Source organism: Puma concolor, chromosome B1 (assembly GCF_028749965.1).
Source record: "Puma concolor isolate L17-30 chromosome B1, mPumCon1.1.hap2, whole genome shotgun sequence".
In the NCBI taxonomy this organism is placed as follows: Eukaryota; Metazoa; Chordata; class Mammalia; order Carnivora; family Felidae; genus Puma; species Puma concolor.
Genome location: NC_141670.1, coordinates 2,711,281 through 2,723,434, shown reverse-complemented (window position 1 = coordinate 2,723,434; position 12,154 = coordinate 2,711,281). Strand labels below are relative to the sequence as shown.

Sequence of the window (12,154 nt, the reverse complement as noted above, 5' to 3'; positions counted from 1 at the left end):
GCTTCCACATGTGGCTGTCATCTTGTCCCTTCAATATCGAAAGTATACAGATACCTTCCTGACCATTAAGAGTAGCTCTGTCCCAGGTTTCCAGAAGATAGCGCAGACTCAAACTATGTGCTGTTACAAAAACCCCATTACGAAAGAGAAAATGTTTATTAAGGTCTCAGAGTGAGTCTGGCCAGGGACGTTTGTCCGAGTCAAGGGTGAGACCAAGCAGATCCTATAAATGGTGGAGGCTTTCCCATCGCTACGCACCCCCCTTTCGCATCCCAGTTGCCCTGCGCCCCAAGTCCCTTCTCATGGAGTGGTGGCAGGCTTCAGAAATAACCCCCAAAGCGCTGGCATTTTTCTAGAACAGCAACCGGGAGTTAGGTGGCCCACTCCCTCTTTGAAAATTGGATTGTGTTGTTGTACATGTTTCTAGAAAGTACATGTTTTAATGGTCACCTCAAAAGTGGCTGGGCTCTCTGTGGGACCTCTGTGCCAAGCCTGTGTGCTGCCCCTGGTCTGGCTCTTTTACTAGTCCTTGTCACCCGGATTGGAAAATGGCCCCATCTCCCGCCTAACAGGGCACACTTTGCATGTGACGGCCTCTCGAGTGGCAGAAGGCTTGTGGAGCCAAGGTCAGTGTTCTGTGATAACATTCCCAGCTTCAGAGGCTCATTCTTCAACCCGTGGAGCACATCCTTCCTCCTCTGAGTTCTCTGCATGCATCAGGTCTCGGTTTGGGGGAGGTGATCGGGCCTCTTGCCAGGATCGACTTAATCGATCTGGCCGAATGGGAAAAACCTGTCGAGACGACAAAGAATCGACCAAATCTAGCATGACTTTTTTGGCCCGACTTCTTATAAACGTTGTTCGAGCAGGGATACCCGGCCATCGATCGGGTCTGTTCCCTCTCCGTGCTGCAAAGTCACCTTGCCGATAATACACTTAGTGCAAAACCCAGGAGGACACAGCGCCGGTAAACGCTGTCAGAAGCAGAAACAGAGATTATTATTTTAAATTCTTCAGAATGATGAAGTTAGCACCAATTGTTGCATGGCAACGATTTGACAACTTTCTCCACCTTGGAGGTGGTCTGCTTTGTGTAAAGCTTTGACAGCTGTGTGCTCTATTTGGGAAATAAATGAACAGGGGGAGTCCACATCAAAACACTCTGCATGGGGGCGCCTGGGTGGCTCGGTCAGTTAAGCGTGCAACTCTCGATGTCAGGTAAGGTCACGGTCTCATGTTCGTGGGATCGAGCCCCGAGTCAGGATCCAAGCTGAGCACAGAGCCTGCTTAGAGTTTCAGTCCCTCTCTCTCTCTCTCTCTCTCCCCAATCTCTGTCTCTCAAAATAAATAATTATACATTTAAAAAAATACTCTGCCTCTACTCCCGCCTGTCCCTCCCTATCCACATCAGCTTTGAGGTTTGTATGGGTCATTTAGGAACTTGTGGTGAACGCCAAACCCACGTGTAACACGGATCCTTGGAATGTCAGGTACTCCTAATGCTTCCTGTTTTGTTGATTAGCCGTTCTTTGCATAGGAGAGGAAGGGAGAGGTGAGGAGGGAAGGGGCAGAGGGGACCAGGTGAGGGGAAGGAGAATGGAGCAGAAGGGAAGGGGAGAGCGCAGGAAGGCAGGTGGAGAGCGGAACAGCCACACCGAGCCCCCCTCTTCCAAGTTCCCTCTGTGCCACATGGCACCGTGTGGTTCTTAAAGGGGAAAAAGTGTGAAGGACGCTTGTTAAGGATGGGAAGGCAGACTGTGTGTGGTACCATCATACTAGGTGTGGGGTCACTGCATTGGGATTTTCCAGTGGGGGAGGGAGGTGGCGCTCATCTGTGCTGCATTGGGAGTGGGGGTCACAGTCCCGGAGAGGAGCGGTCCCGGGCGGGGGTCGCCAGGAGGGCACATCGGGGTAAGGGGGGCTCCGGCGAACCTGACCTAGCAGTATGGTGCTGAAGGCAGGCCAGGGGGACAGAGCTCACCCGGGGGTGGTGGGGGATGGAAACCCATCAGACAGCGGGGGGGCGGGGGCTCCTCACTGAACTGACCTCGCACAGTTTTTGCCAACACTGGACTTTACACGGAGGGGCATGGGTGAGAAGGCTCGGGAGCTGCCAGAAGTGCAGTCAAGCCAAGGGTCGTGGTCACACTGCCCCACCCTTCTGCTCACAGAGAACGGAGCGCCCCTTACTTCCTTCTGCACAAGGACGCTCTCTGTCACTGGAGCCTGTTGGACAACGTTGGCCAATTAACGACCTTCTCGAATTTCAGATTCCTTCCCACCATCGCTTTTCACCTCTCCTTCAGTGTGAATGTCCGTCCTGATGGCACCTTCCTGCCTTTTCTTTTCCCGGCCCCACACACTTCCCAGGCAAGCTCAGGGAGGGTCAGCTAACATCCATAATCCTGCTTCTCCTACACCTGCTCTGTCCTCAGAACATCCGTCCCCTGAATACTAGACTCTTCTTCCAAGTGACTACAAGCCGGTTCCACCTAGACACTGGTTCAAACCTAACCAAATGCACATGTTTGCACCTGAACGTATTTTCTGGGGCGCCTGGGTGGCTCAGTCCGTTAAACATCTGACTCTTGATTTCGGCTCAGGTCATGATCTCGCGGTTCATGAGTTCTAGCCCCTCACCGGGTTCAACACTGATGGTGCAGAGCCTGCTTGTGATTCTCTCTCTCTCTCTCTCTCTCTCTCTCTCTCCCCCCCCAAATAAATAACATAAAAAAAGAAATTAAGCATATTTTCTGATATTTATGTTGAAATTTCACAAATAGTTCCACGATCTACTCTCTCACACTGGAAATCCTTACCTCCCATGGTCAACATGTCACAAAACATATCAATACTAATCCCAAGTGTCTCTTCCCCTTTCCTGGCTTTTATTTGGAAAAGCGGTAACAACATAAAATCTCGGTAAGAGAAACAAGTAAGGAAAATACATGGGGAAACCATAATCGGGGAAATAACTTCATTAGCAATTCCTCTGTGTTAGCAATTTCATATTTGAAATATGACTCGATACCCACAATTGTTGAGAACAATAAATGTGACAAAGCAAAAAAATTACATAAAATACTGTGTATAAATGGGAAAAATTCCAACACGTTATGCACTTGACGGTAAAGGTAAACAGGCTGTGAATGCAGTACTTTTTTCAGAGACTGATTCTGCAAAACGTTTATCGGTTTTACTCGTGTCTGCAGCTGGCCACTGCGGTTCCCCGGACCCGATCGTGAACGGTCATATCAGCGGAGACGGCTTCAGCTACCGGGACACTGTGGTTTATCAGTGCAATCCTGGCTTCAGGCTGGTTGGAACTTCCGTTCGAATCTGCCTGCAAGACCACAAGTGGTCCGGACAGACCCCCGTCTGTGTCCGTAAGTACAACGTGAACGCATTTCAGCATGTGCTTCCTTTGGTCACCTTTTCTCTTGGGAGGAAGTCTTGGCAGAGACGTGTGTAACCTCCAGAGTGAGACAGAATGGAGACGCGTCCCTTCACCTGTGTTGAGAGAGACGCTACAGGCAGGGCTCCTCCCTTCCTTTCCAATCCACCTCCCCCTCTGTTCCCTTCCAGCACCTCCAGAGGCTGGTCCGCAGGGAACGTGCTCCTTAACTCCTCTCAGACAGGTAGATCCCAGGACGAGCGATGTCGTGCACTCATTTACCTGATTTCATCACAGGGTAAACAGGGTGGAAACAGAAGGAGGGCAAAGGCACGGAGTCTGTCCGCAGGTTGACTTTCCGGAGTCCCCCGGATAGCTACACACCCCTGATCTTCCGTGTTGTTTCGTATTTTTTCTTTCAACAAGAATCCAGAGTTTTGCCAGCAGTCCTTCCTTTAAAAGAAAGAGGTAGAATCTCACGGAATGATTGTCCTCAAACTTTATAACATCCAAGATAACTACCAACTAGTGTTTTTAGAAGACATTGTACTCTCTATTGCAAAATTTGTTTTACACCAATAGTCTTTTTCGCCTAGTATATTCTTTATTTTCCTGCGAATTATACAGAGGAAATGTTGATGCAGCCATAGATAATGACAGGTATCATCTAGGAAAGTGCGGTGGTAAATGGGCAGAGTTCAGGGGCGAAAGCTTTACTTAGAAGAAAGAACCGTTGACAAGATAAATGAGGAGGAAAACACCAGTTTTATGACTGTAATGTGTTTCTTTTGAAAGGGCTTCTGAAGGATATCTTTGGGATTTGTATTGCTGTTATTTAGGGCATGACATTAATGACAGTTCACTACCTTTCTAAAGATCGTACAGTGGCGACTGTCAAAGAAAATACTGTTTGAGCATGCACACTTATTTTGCTACTTTCCTGATGTTTAAATTGGTATTGGAAAAAATGATGTATATTCAATTTATCAGCCAAGTCCCTGTAATGTTTCAAAATGAGAGTTCCACAAAACTAGCTGGTGTTTTCTAAGGGGAAGATATTCAAAACTCGTAATTCGTGTAAGAATTTTACCCCCTCTCGTTGTTCACTGCTTTATTATAGAGTTATTTGACGTTCTGTCGTGACATAAGAATAATTAGTAAGACGAAGCAAGTACATCTCCCAGGTGTAGGTTATTTTCCATAATTATAATAAACACACGTATGTCTGCTTATGGTTCTTTGTCACCCTTTTCCCTTCCAAGTGTAAATACAGCCTGTAAGGTATCTGACAGCCGGCTTTGAGTCCATACGTGGGCATGCCTGTAAAGGTCTCGATGAGGTGTTCCAAGGGTGGGGGTGACGACCTGGTTGTTTTCTGACACTGCTGTGGGCCTGTCTTCCTACGCAGCCATCACCTGCGGCCACCCCGGGAACCCTGCCCACGGCTTCACCAACGGCAGCGAGTTCAACCTGAACGACGTCGTGAACTTCACCTGCAACACGGGCTATCTGCTGCAGGGCGCCTCTCGGGCCCAGTGTCGGAGCAACGGCCAGTGGAGTAGCGCCCTGCCCACGTGTCGAGGTGGGGGGGGCGGGAACGAGTTGGGGAGGGAGGGGGGAGGGCTCCCGGAACGAGCCCTGCAGGCTGAGGTCAGCGGGCTGATGAACACCCCAAAGCACCCGTGTGTGCGATGCTTCAAGGACAGGACTCCGCAGGTGCTTTCACTGCTGGGGGGCGGGCGGGGCGGTGGGGGGAGACAGTTGGGAGAATGATGGTGAAGACTGGCCGGGTGTTCGGTCGGAACAGTCTAGGACTCTGAAGTAGGCTCCTCTTCCGTTTCCCTTCGTCGTTACCCATTCATTCATCTGTACCGTGTCTTTGGACTCAGCTTCTAGACCTGGGGGTACATTTAGGAAGTTCTCAGCTTTTAAATCTCTCTCTCTCCTCCCCCCCGACCCATTCATTTCTTCAAAAATCACCACCTAGATCTAGGCTAAGACCTGAATTTTCAAGATCTGCTGTTTTGGGGGTTTTGCATTTCTAGACGTTTGAGCTCGTATTTAAGGGTCTGCCTCCATTGCTTTCCGTGAGAACGTGTCGCACGTGAAGGTGACTGGTGCTTCGGTGTGAAGGTGAGAGTTTATGGTAGCGACGTGGTACGGGAGCCGGACAACAGGTGTTCCTCTCACTGACGATCGCGCACCTCCCCACTGGGGTCCCCAGGAGGCCACATCCACGTGAGACGAGAGCAGAACGGGATCCCAGCAGTTTTTAAAAACAGCGATGGGAAATTTGGCTCCCAGACTGTAGAGTTCTGGTCCGAGTGTATACGCGAGGGCTGGGCCCGAGCTCCAGAAGAGGTGAAGTCTCCGAATCTCCCTTCCCTCTAAACGCTAGTATTAGATTCAGCCCCGCAAAACAGGCTTCCGGTCGTGACGTGGCTGGGCGTGGGGTGGGGTCTGGGCAGCTTGAAAACGAACACGTTTACCTTATGTCTTGTCATTCTTCTTATTACTATGAGTCGTGGAAGCCGGGGGCCATGGAGGAGGCCGAGCGGGCTTGGAGGGCGGCTCTGAATGTGCGGACCGGCGCAGAAAGCTGGCTCCCGCGCGGCATCTCGCCCCTTCGCGTTTTTGCGTTGAGCGCCGGGATGGTTTGGCGCACCCCGAGTGCTTCGAAACGCCGCTCCAAACACAGCTGAGGGGACCACCCTCGCCTCTCGCCGGGGAGCGTGAGGGCTGCAGATGTGCAAGAAACGGGGGGTGTGGGCAGTGGCGGGAAGACAGAGCTGTGGGCGTCTGCGCCGGCTCGGCGGCCGCGGGGGTCTAGGAGACGAGGCCGCTTGGATCCCGTTCTCTTCTCCACCTGGGCGACGGGAACACGGCACAGCCGCAGCCACGATCACGCACGAATGCCCGGAAGGGTCGGTCCGGTTTGTCTGGACACGGGGGCACAGCATGACTGTGCCTCTGATGTCTTAGGGACATCCAAACACGCCACGTGCCTGCTCCCCCAAAGCCCTCCCGTTCAGCTTCGTTTAACACTCACTAAGCACGTGCTCTGTTCCAAACGCTGTGCTCTGCTCTGCCAGCAGACAGGTGGGTAAAGTCACTCCTACCTTGGAGTCGATGACGACGAAGACCGGAGGCGCTCGCTGATTAGGTGGGCAGAATGTCACCCACAGCTGCTGAGACGTCATCCATGTGACACGGAATATATGCCTGCCAGATGGCAGATGGGATGAACTCAGGATGGTGGGATTTTCCTCATCAGACCTTTTTTTTTTGGGGGGGGGGGACTGTATTCCACTTTTCTCTAACTTCTACCGAAGAAGAGGAGTGGAGATCAAATGCTGCCATTTATTCACGGTTTTCGATACCATGCTGAAGGTCCTTTGGAAGCCTAGGGCCCAGCGTAGCACTGGGTTATGTACTGACCTCTTCAGCATTAATTTTGCCTCTTCTTACCGTTCTCCATTTCCTCAAAAAATAGGAATGTACTTGGTTTTTCAGGGGACGTTATTTTTTATAGCATAGACAAAAAAGCTTTAAGGTTCACAGAAAAATTGAGAAGACGTAGATTTCCCAGGCATCCCTTGCCCACATGTGCACAGTGTCCCCCGTTGTTGACGTTCCCCACCAGATGGTGCATTCGTTACAACCGGCGGATCCACAGTAACACATCTCACCACCCAGAGTCCATTCGCACCCGGGTTCACTGGTCGTGTCGTACAGTCTATGGGTTTGGACAATGCGTAATGACACGTATGCACCCTGACAATGTCATACAAATAGCTGAACTGCCCTAAAAATCCTCAGTGTTCCACCTGTTCATTGTCCCTCCCCCCACTAACCTCTGGCCACTACTGATCTTTTCAGTGTCTCCATAGTTTTGCCTTTTCCAGAAGGTCACATAGTTGGAATCACACAGGGTGTAGCCTTCTCAGACGGCCTGCTTTCACTGAGCGATATGCACTGAAGGTTCCTCCATATCTTTTCATGGCTGGACAACTCATTTCTTTCTCGCGCTGAATGACGTGTCATTGTCGGGATGGACCACAGTTTATTTATCCATTACCTCCTGAAAGGCATCTTGGTCGCTTCAAGTTCTGGTGATGACAAATAAAGCTGCTATAAACATCCATATAGAGATTTTTGTGTGGACATGAGTTTTCAACTCCTTTCGATAAATACCAAGGAGTATGATTGTCAGATGTATGGTAAGAGCGTATTTAATGTTGTCAGAAAGCACCACCGTGTCTTCCAAAGTGGGGGGTGCCATTTTGCGTTCCCTCCAGCAAGGAGTGAGAGTCACTGTTGTTCCACATCCCTGTCGGTATTTTGGCGATGTCTGTATTCTGAATTCTGTATTCTGAATTTTGGACATTCTCACAGGTGGATAGTAGTTCTCCTTGTTGCTTTAATTTGCATTTCCCTGATGACGTAGGACGTGGGACGTTTCCCTGATGACCTAGGATGGGGGGCGTTTCCCTGATGATATAGGATGTGGGGTGTTTCCCTGATGACCTATGATGTGACATGATGTGGGGCATTTCCCTGATGACCTAGCAGGTGGGGCGTTTCCCTGATGACCTAGGATGGGGGCATTTCCCTGATGACGTAGGATGTGGGGCATCTTTTCATGTGCTTTTTCCCGCTGTATATCTTCTTTGGGAGGCATCAGTGAAGGTCTTTGGCCCATTTTTCATATGGATTTCTTGTTTTCTTCCAAAGTTTTAAGAGCTCTTTGTCTATTTTGGATTAATAGTCCTTTATCAGTCATCTCCTTTGCTATTATTTTCTCCCACTCTGGCTTCTCATTCTCTGGGCGCTGTCTTTTGCGGTATAGAACTCTCAATTTGTGCTTCATTTTGAAAGCTGTTCCTCCCAGTACATGTGATGAAGGGGTGGGGGGATGCCTGGTAAATGCCGTCCTACAAGTGCTGAGTGGATTGGAAACCACCGGAACATCTCCAAGGTGCCTTCTGCTCATGTTTTCCTATTTTCTATCTTTTTTGTTTGTTTCCTTCATTTATGAGCTAAGAGCTACAGTCTAGTGCACAGAGTTTACATATTTATTATAAAACCAGGGAAAGCATGATTTCAAGGAGGACGGGCTCATAAAGGCGGTGAAGCCTTAGGGAAAAAATGTCGTAAAACTCAACAAGGTAAAGATAACAAGAATGGCTACTTTTGAAACAAAATCGTCAGGGATTCTTTGCGCCTGTTGCAGTGTAACCTGATTCTTGTCTCACGCGGTTCCTTGAATTCCTTGTCTCACGTGGTCCACAGAAAGTTTGGCAGGCTGTGTCTCACGCCAGCGCCCCATTGTGCTTGATCTCTTCTCCCCAGTTCTTGATAATATGTACCTCTCACATGTCTGATTTGAGTAGGTCAATGAAGTGTGGAACACCGGGTGCTCCTACAACATTTAGCTAGCTCACGGTGTGAAAGAGAGACTCCACCCAGAACTTTGGAACAGAACTCCCAAGTAGTCGGTGCTGAAGTGAGTCCAGACTCCATATAGATTCCTACACAGTCTGTGTCCACTGTGGGGCCACCTCATTAGGCTTAGACTCAGCCATTAACAGGACGAAGTTCTGTGCAAGCCTGTAGCATTTGTGATCAGTCAGAAAGCTCAGGGGGCGCCTGGGGAGCTCAGGCAGTTGAGCCTCCAACTTCGGCTCAGGTCATGGTCTCATGGTTCGTGGGTTCAAGCCCCGCATCAGGCTCGCTGCTGATGGCTTAGAGCCCGCTACGGATCCTCAGTCTCCCTCTCTCTCTACCCCTCCCCTGCTTGCATGCTCTCTCTCTCAAAAATAAGTAAACACTTTAGAAAATAAATAAATAAAAAGGGAAGTTCACATCCAGGACACCAGCTGTAATGCCATACCCTGTCTTTGCAAACGGGATTAGGAAAGTAAAAGAAGGTGTGTTTTTTTGTTTGTAGTTCTACCTTTCTGGAAGAAAGATACAATACATGATATGGTTGCAGGTTTCCTGAGGAAGAATGAAAACAAATGTCTCACACCTATTTTAAGAACCAGATTATGCACATGGTCCTGGAGGTCCAAGTTCCTACATGAAAACATTCTTGGAGCTCTGTCTCCTGAATTCCAAACCTCAAAGGTCCGGTCAGTTCCGTGAGAATACCAAGTCTGACAAATTTTCAGTATCATTCACTTAGTATTTCCTTTCGTAATGTATTAATGTTTGTCGTGTGTACAAACCTTAGACATTTTTCCTTTCTTATCAGAAAATTCTAAATTCAGAGAGATAAAATATAGTCCCTATGTGATTACACACGTGAAGATAAAATTAAGAAAATATGGGGTTAGTGAAATTTCTGTTATACTTAGAGAGGAATAAAAAAAAAAAAAGTCAATAATAAAAAAAAAATTAACTAAAGAGGCACCTGGGTGGCTCAGTCAACCAAGCGTCTGACTCATAGGTTCAGCTCAGGTCATGGTCTCATGGTGCCTGAGCTCTATCCCCATGTCAGGCTCTGTGCTGACAGCGTGGAGCCTGCTTGGAACTCTCTCTGTCTCTCCCAAAAATAAATAAATAAACTTTTAAAATACAATACAATATAATAAAATAAAATCACTAAAGAACCATGATGCATATGATTGCATTTAGGTCTATGAAAAATTATATATAATCACATGTTCTCAAAATTTTTAAATGGCACCATTTTCAAATTAAGGGAAATGTAAGAACCAATCCCATGTCTGTGGCTTTGTTTAACACACCCCTTCTGTGGGTCTACGGACCCGGGGCAGCCCGGAGTAGCTGTTGAAAGCAGGGCCCGGGGGCCCAGGTAATGTACAGCAGGTTCTCTCCAAGAGCAGGAAGAACAGGGACAGGGGGCAGGCAGACCCCCAGCAGCTGTGCTTAGATTTCCACTTGCAGAGTATTTTCTGGGGGCCGAAGGGGAATGAGGTCTAGATTTTTCAGCATGTGACACGGCATTGCCTGTGCCCGAACAGGGCTGTGACTGAGCTCTCGAACTCACTCATCTTGGATGCGTCAGTCCAGGGTCTGCAGTCAGTGGTCACCTTCACATCAGTTTCCTTATAGGAACACTCAGGGAAGCGTGCCCTCGTCATGGGTTTCTGTGAGTTCTGCATAAACCGGGGCTTGTGAAACTTCACCAAGTGCCTGGCAAACAGGAGGGTCCTCTGTTCTTCCCACCAGGACCACATGCCTCTGAGATGTATATTCACTCAGGAAAGTCAGGCAATCGATTGTAATCAACGATAATTAATTAGTGTTTACTTTGTAGCAAACCTGAATGTCTGAATTGCAATTCACTTCATCTTTATCAGGTATTGATAAAAATGAAAACATAACTTTCATGTATTTGAAAAAGTCATGAATTGTTCTTGTTTTGTTTTGTTGTTTTGTTTTTTTTGTTTTTTTGTTTTTTTTTGGCTATTTTTCTCTGTGACCAGTAATCCCATTTTTAAAATTTTGACTCATTCAGTTAGTGAACAAGTCCAAAAATATTTGTCTTATACAATATACTGAATGTTGCATAGTTATTTTATCCTTGTCCTCTACACTTTGTGTAATTCTTTCTGTTGAAAACATTTTTAAAACATACTACAGGGGCGCCTGGGTGGCGCAGTCGGTTAAGCGTCCGACTTCAGCCAGGTCACGATCTCGCGGTCAGTGAGTTCGAGCCCCGCGTCGGGTTCTGGGCTGATGGCTCAGAGCCTGGAGCCTGTTTCCAATTCTGTGTCTCCCTCTCTCTCTGCCCCTCCCCCGTTCATGCTCTGTCTCTCTCTGTCCCAAAAATAAATAAACGTTGAAAAAAAAATTAAAAAAAAAAAAAAAACATACTACACAGAACTCAAACCATTATGAGTGCTTTTTTTAAAAAAAATGTAGTGAACTAATTCTTACTCCTCCCTAACACCAACGAATTTAAATTGGCTATGCTTAAGTTACGAGGCATTATTTTCTTGTTTTCCTGTTCACGGTCAGGTTTTTACGAGGCATAAAAGAAAATGGAAGAAGCAGGAGTGAAGACCAAAAAGAAATGTAAACACAGATTTTCAGACAAAAAAAAAATCAAAAAAATAGAAGACGGATCCTCCCTCCCTCCTTCCTTCCTCCCTCCTTTCTTCCTTCTTTCCTTCCTTCCTCCTTTCTTCCTTCCTTCCTTCCTTCCTTCCTTCCTTCCTTCCTTCCTTCCTTCCTTCCTTCCTTCCCCCCTCCTTCCTTTGATTGTAAATCACTGATACCACAGAAAGTGAAGTTCAGAAGTCATCAGGGCCACCCTGAGTATCCTTCTGCCTCACTCAGTAGACTGAATTGAGAGCTTGGGACTCATGTCCTGTGTTGCATGGACAGCTGTCATTGAAAGAAAGTCATCTCTTATGACCGGGTTTGAGCTATCACTGAGCCCCTAGGGCAAAGGGCAGTCAGAAACTCCTGTGACCACTGTGCTTGTCAGTAGATTCAGAATTTTTATTGGAACAATTTACATCTTACCAGGTATACTCTGCTGAGGATTTTTTGGAAGTGAAACCTCAGAAAAAATAAAAAGGAATAAGAATTATATACAGTAAAACCTTGGTTTGCAAGCATCATTCATTCCGTTATTTGTAATCCAAAGCCCTGGTATATCAAAGTGATTTCAAGAACCATTGGCTCAGTTGTGATCATGTGACGTTGGGCGTCACATCCTACTCGTATTACAAGACATCGCTGCTTTATCAAGTTGAAATGTATTAGAAATGTTTGCTCATCTTG

The 12,154-nt window shown here is 47.6% G+C and overlaps 1 protein-coding gene across 5 annotated transcripts in view; it reads left to right on the top strand.

Annotated features, from left to right (window-relative positions):
* The window catches only part of CSMD1 (CUB and Sushi multiple domains 1), a 2,044,057-nt gene that overhangs the window by 1,980,332 nt on the left and 51,571 nt on the right, over window positions 1–12,154 (top strand). For all 5 annotated transcript variants that reach the window (XM_086703086.1, XM_086703088.1, XM_086703085.1 and 2 more), the window contains 2 exons: window positions 3,213–3,386; window positions 4,803–4,976. In XM_086703086.1, the coding sequence (XP_086559212.1) occupies window positions 3,213–3,386; window positions 4,803–4,976 (348 nt within the window). The remainder of the gene's footprint in view (window positions 1–3,212; window positions 3,387–4,802; window positions 4,977–12,154) is intronic.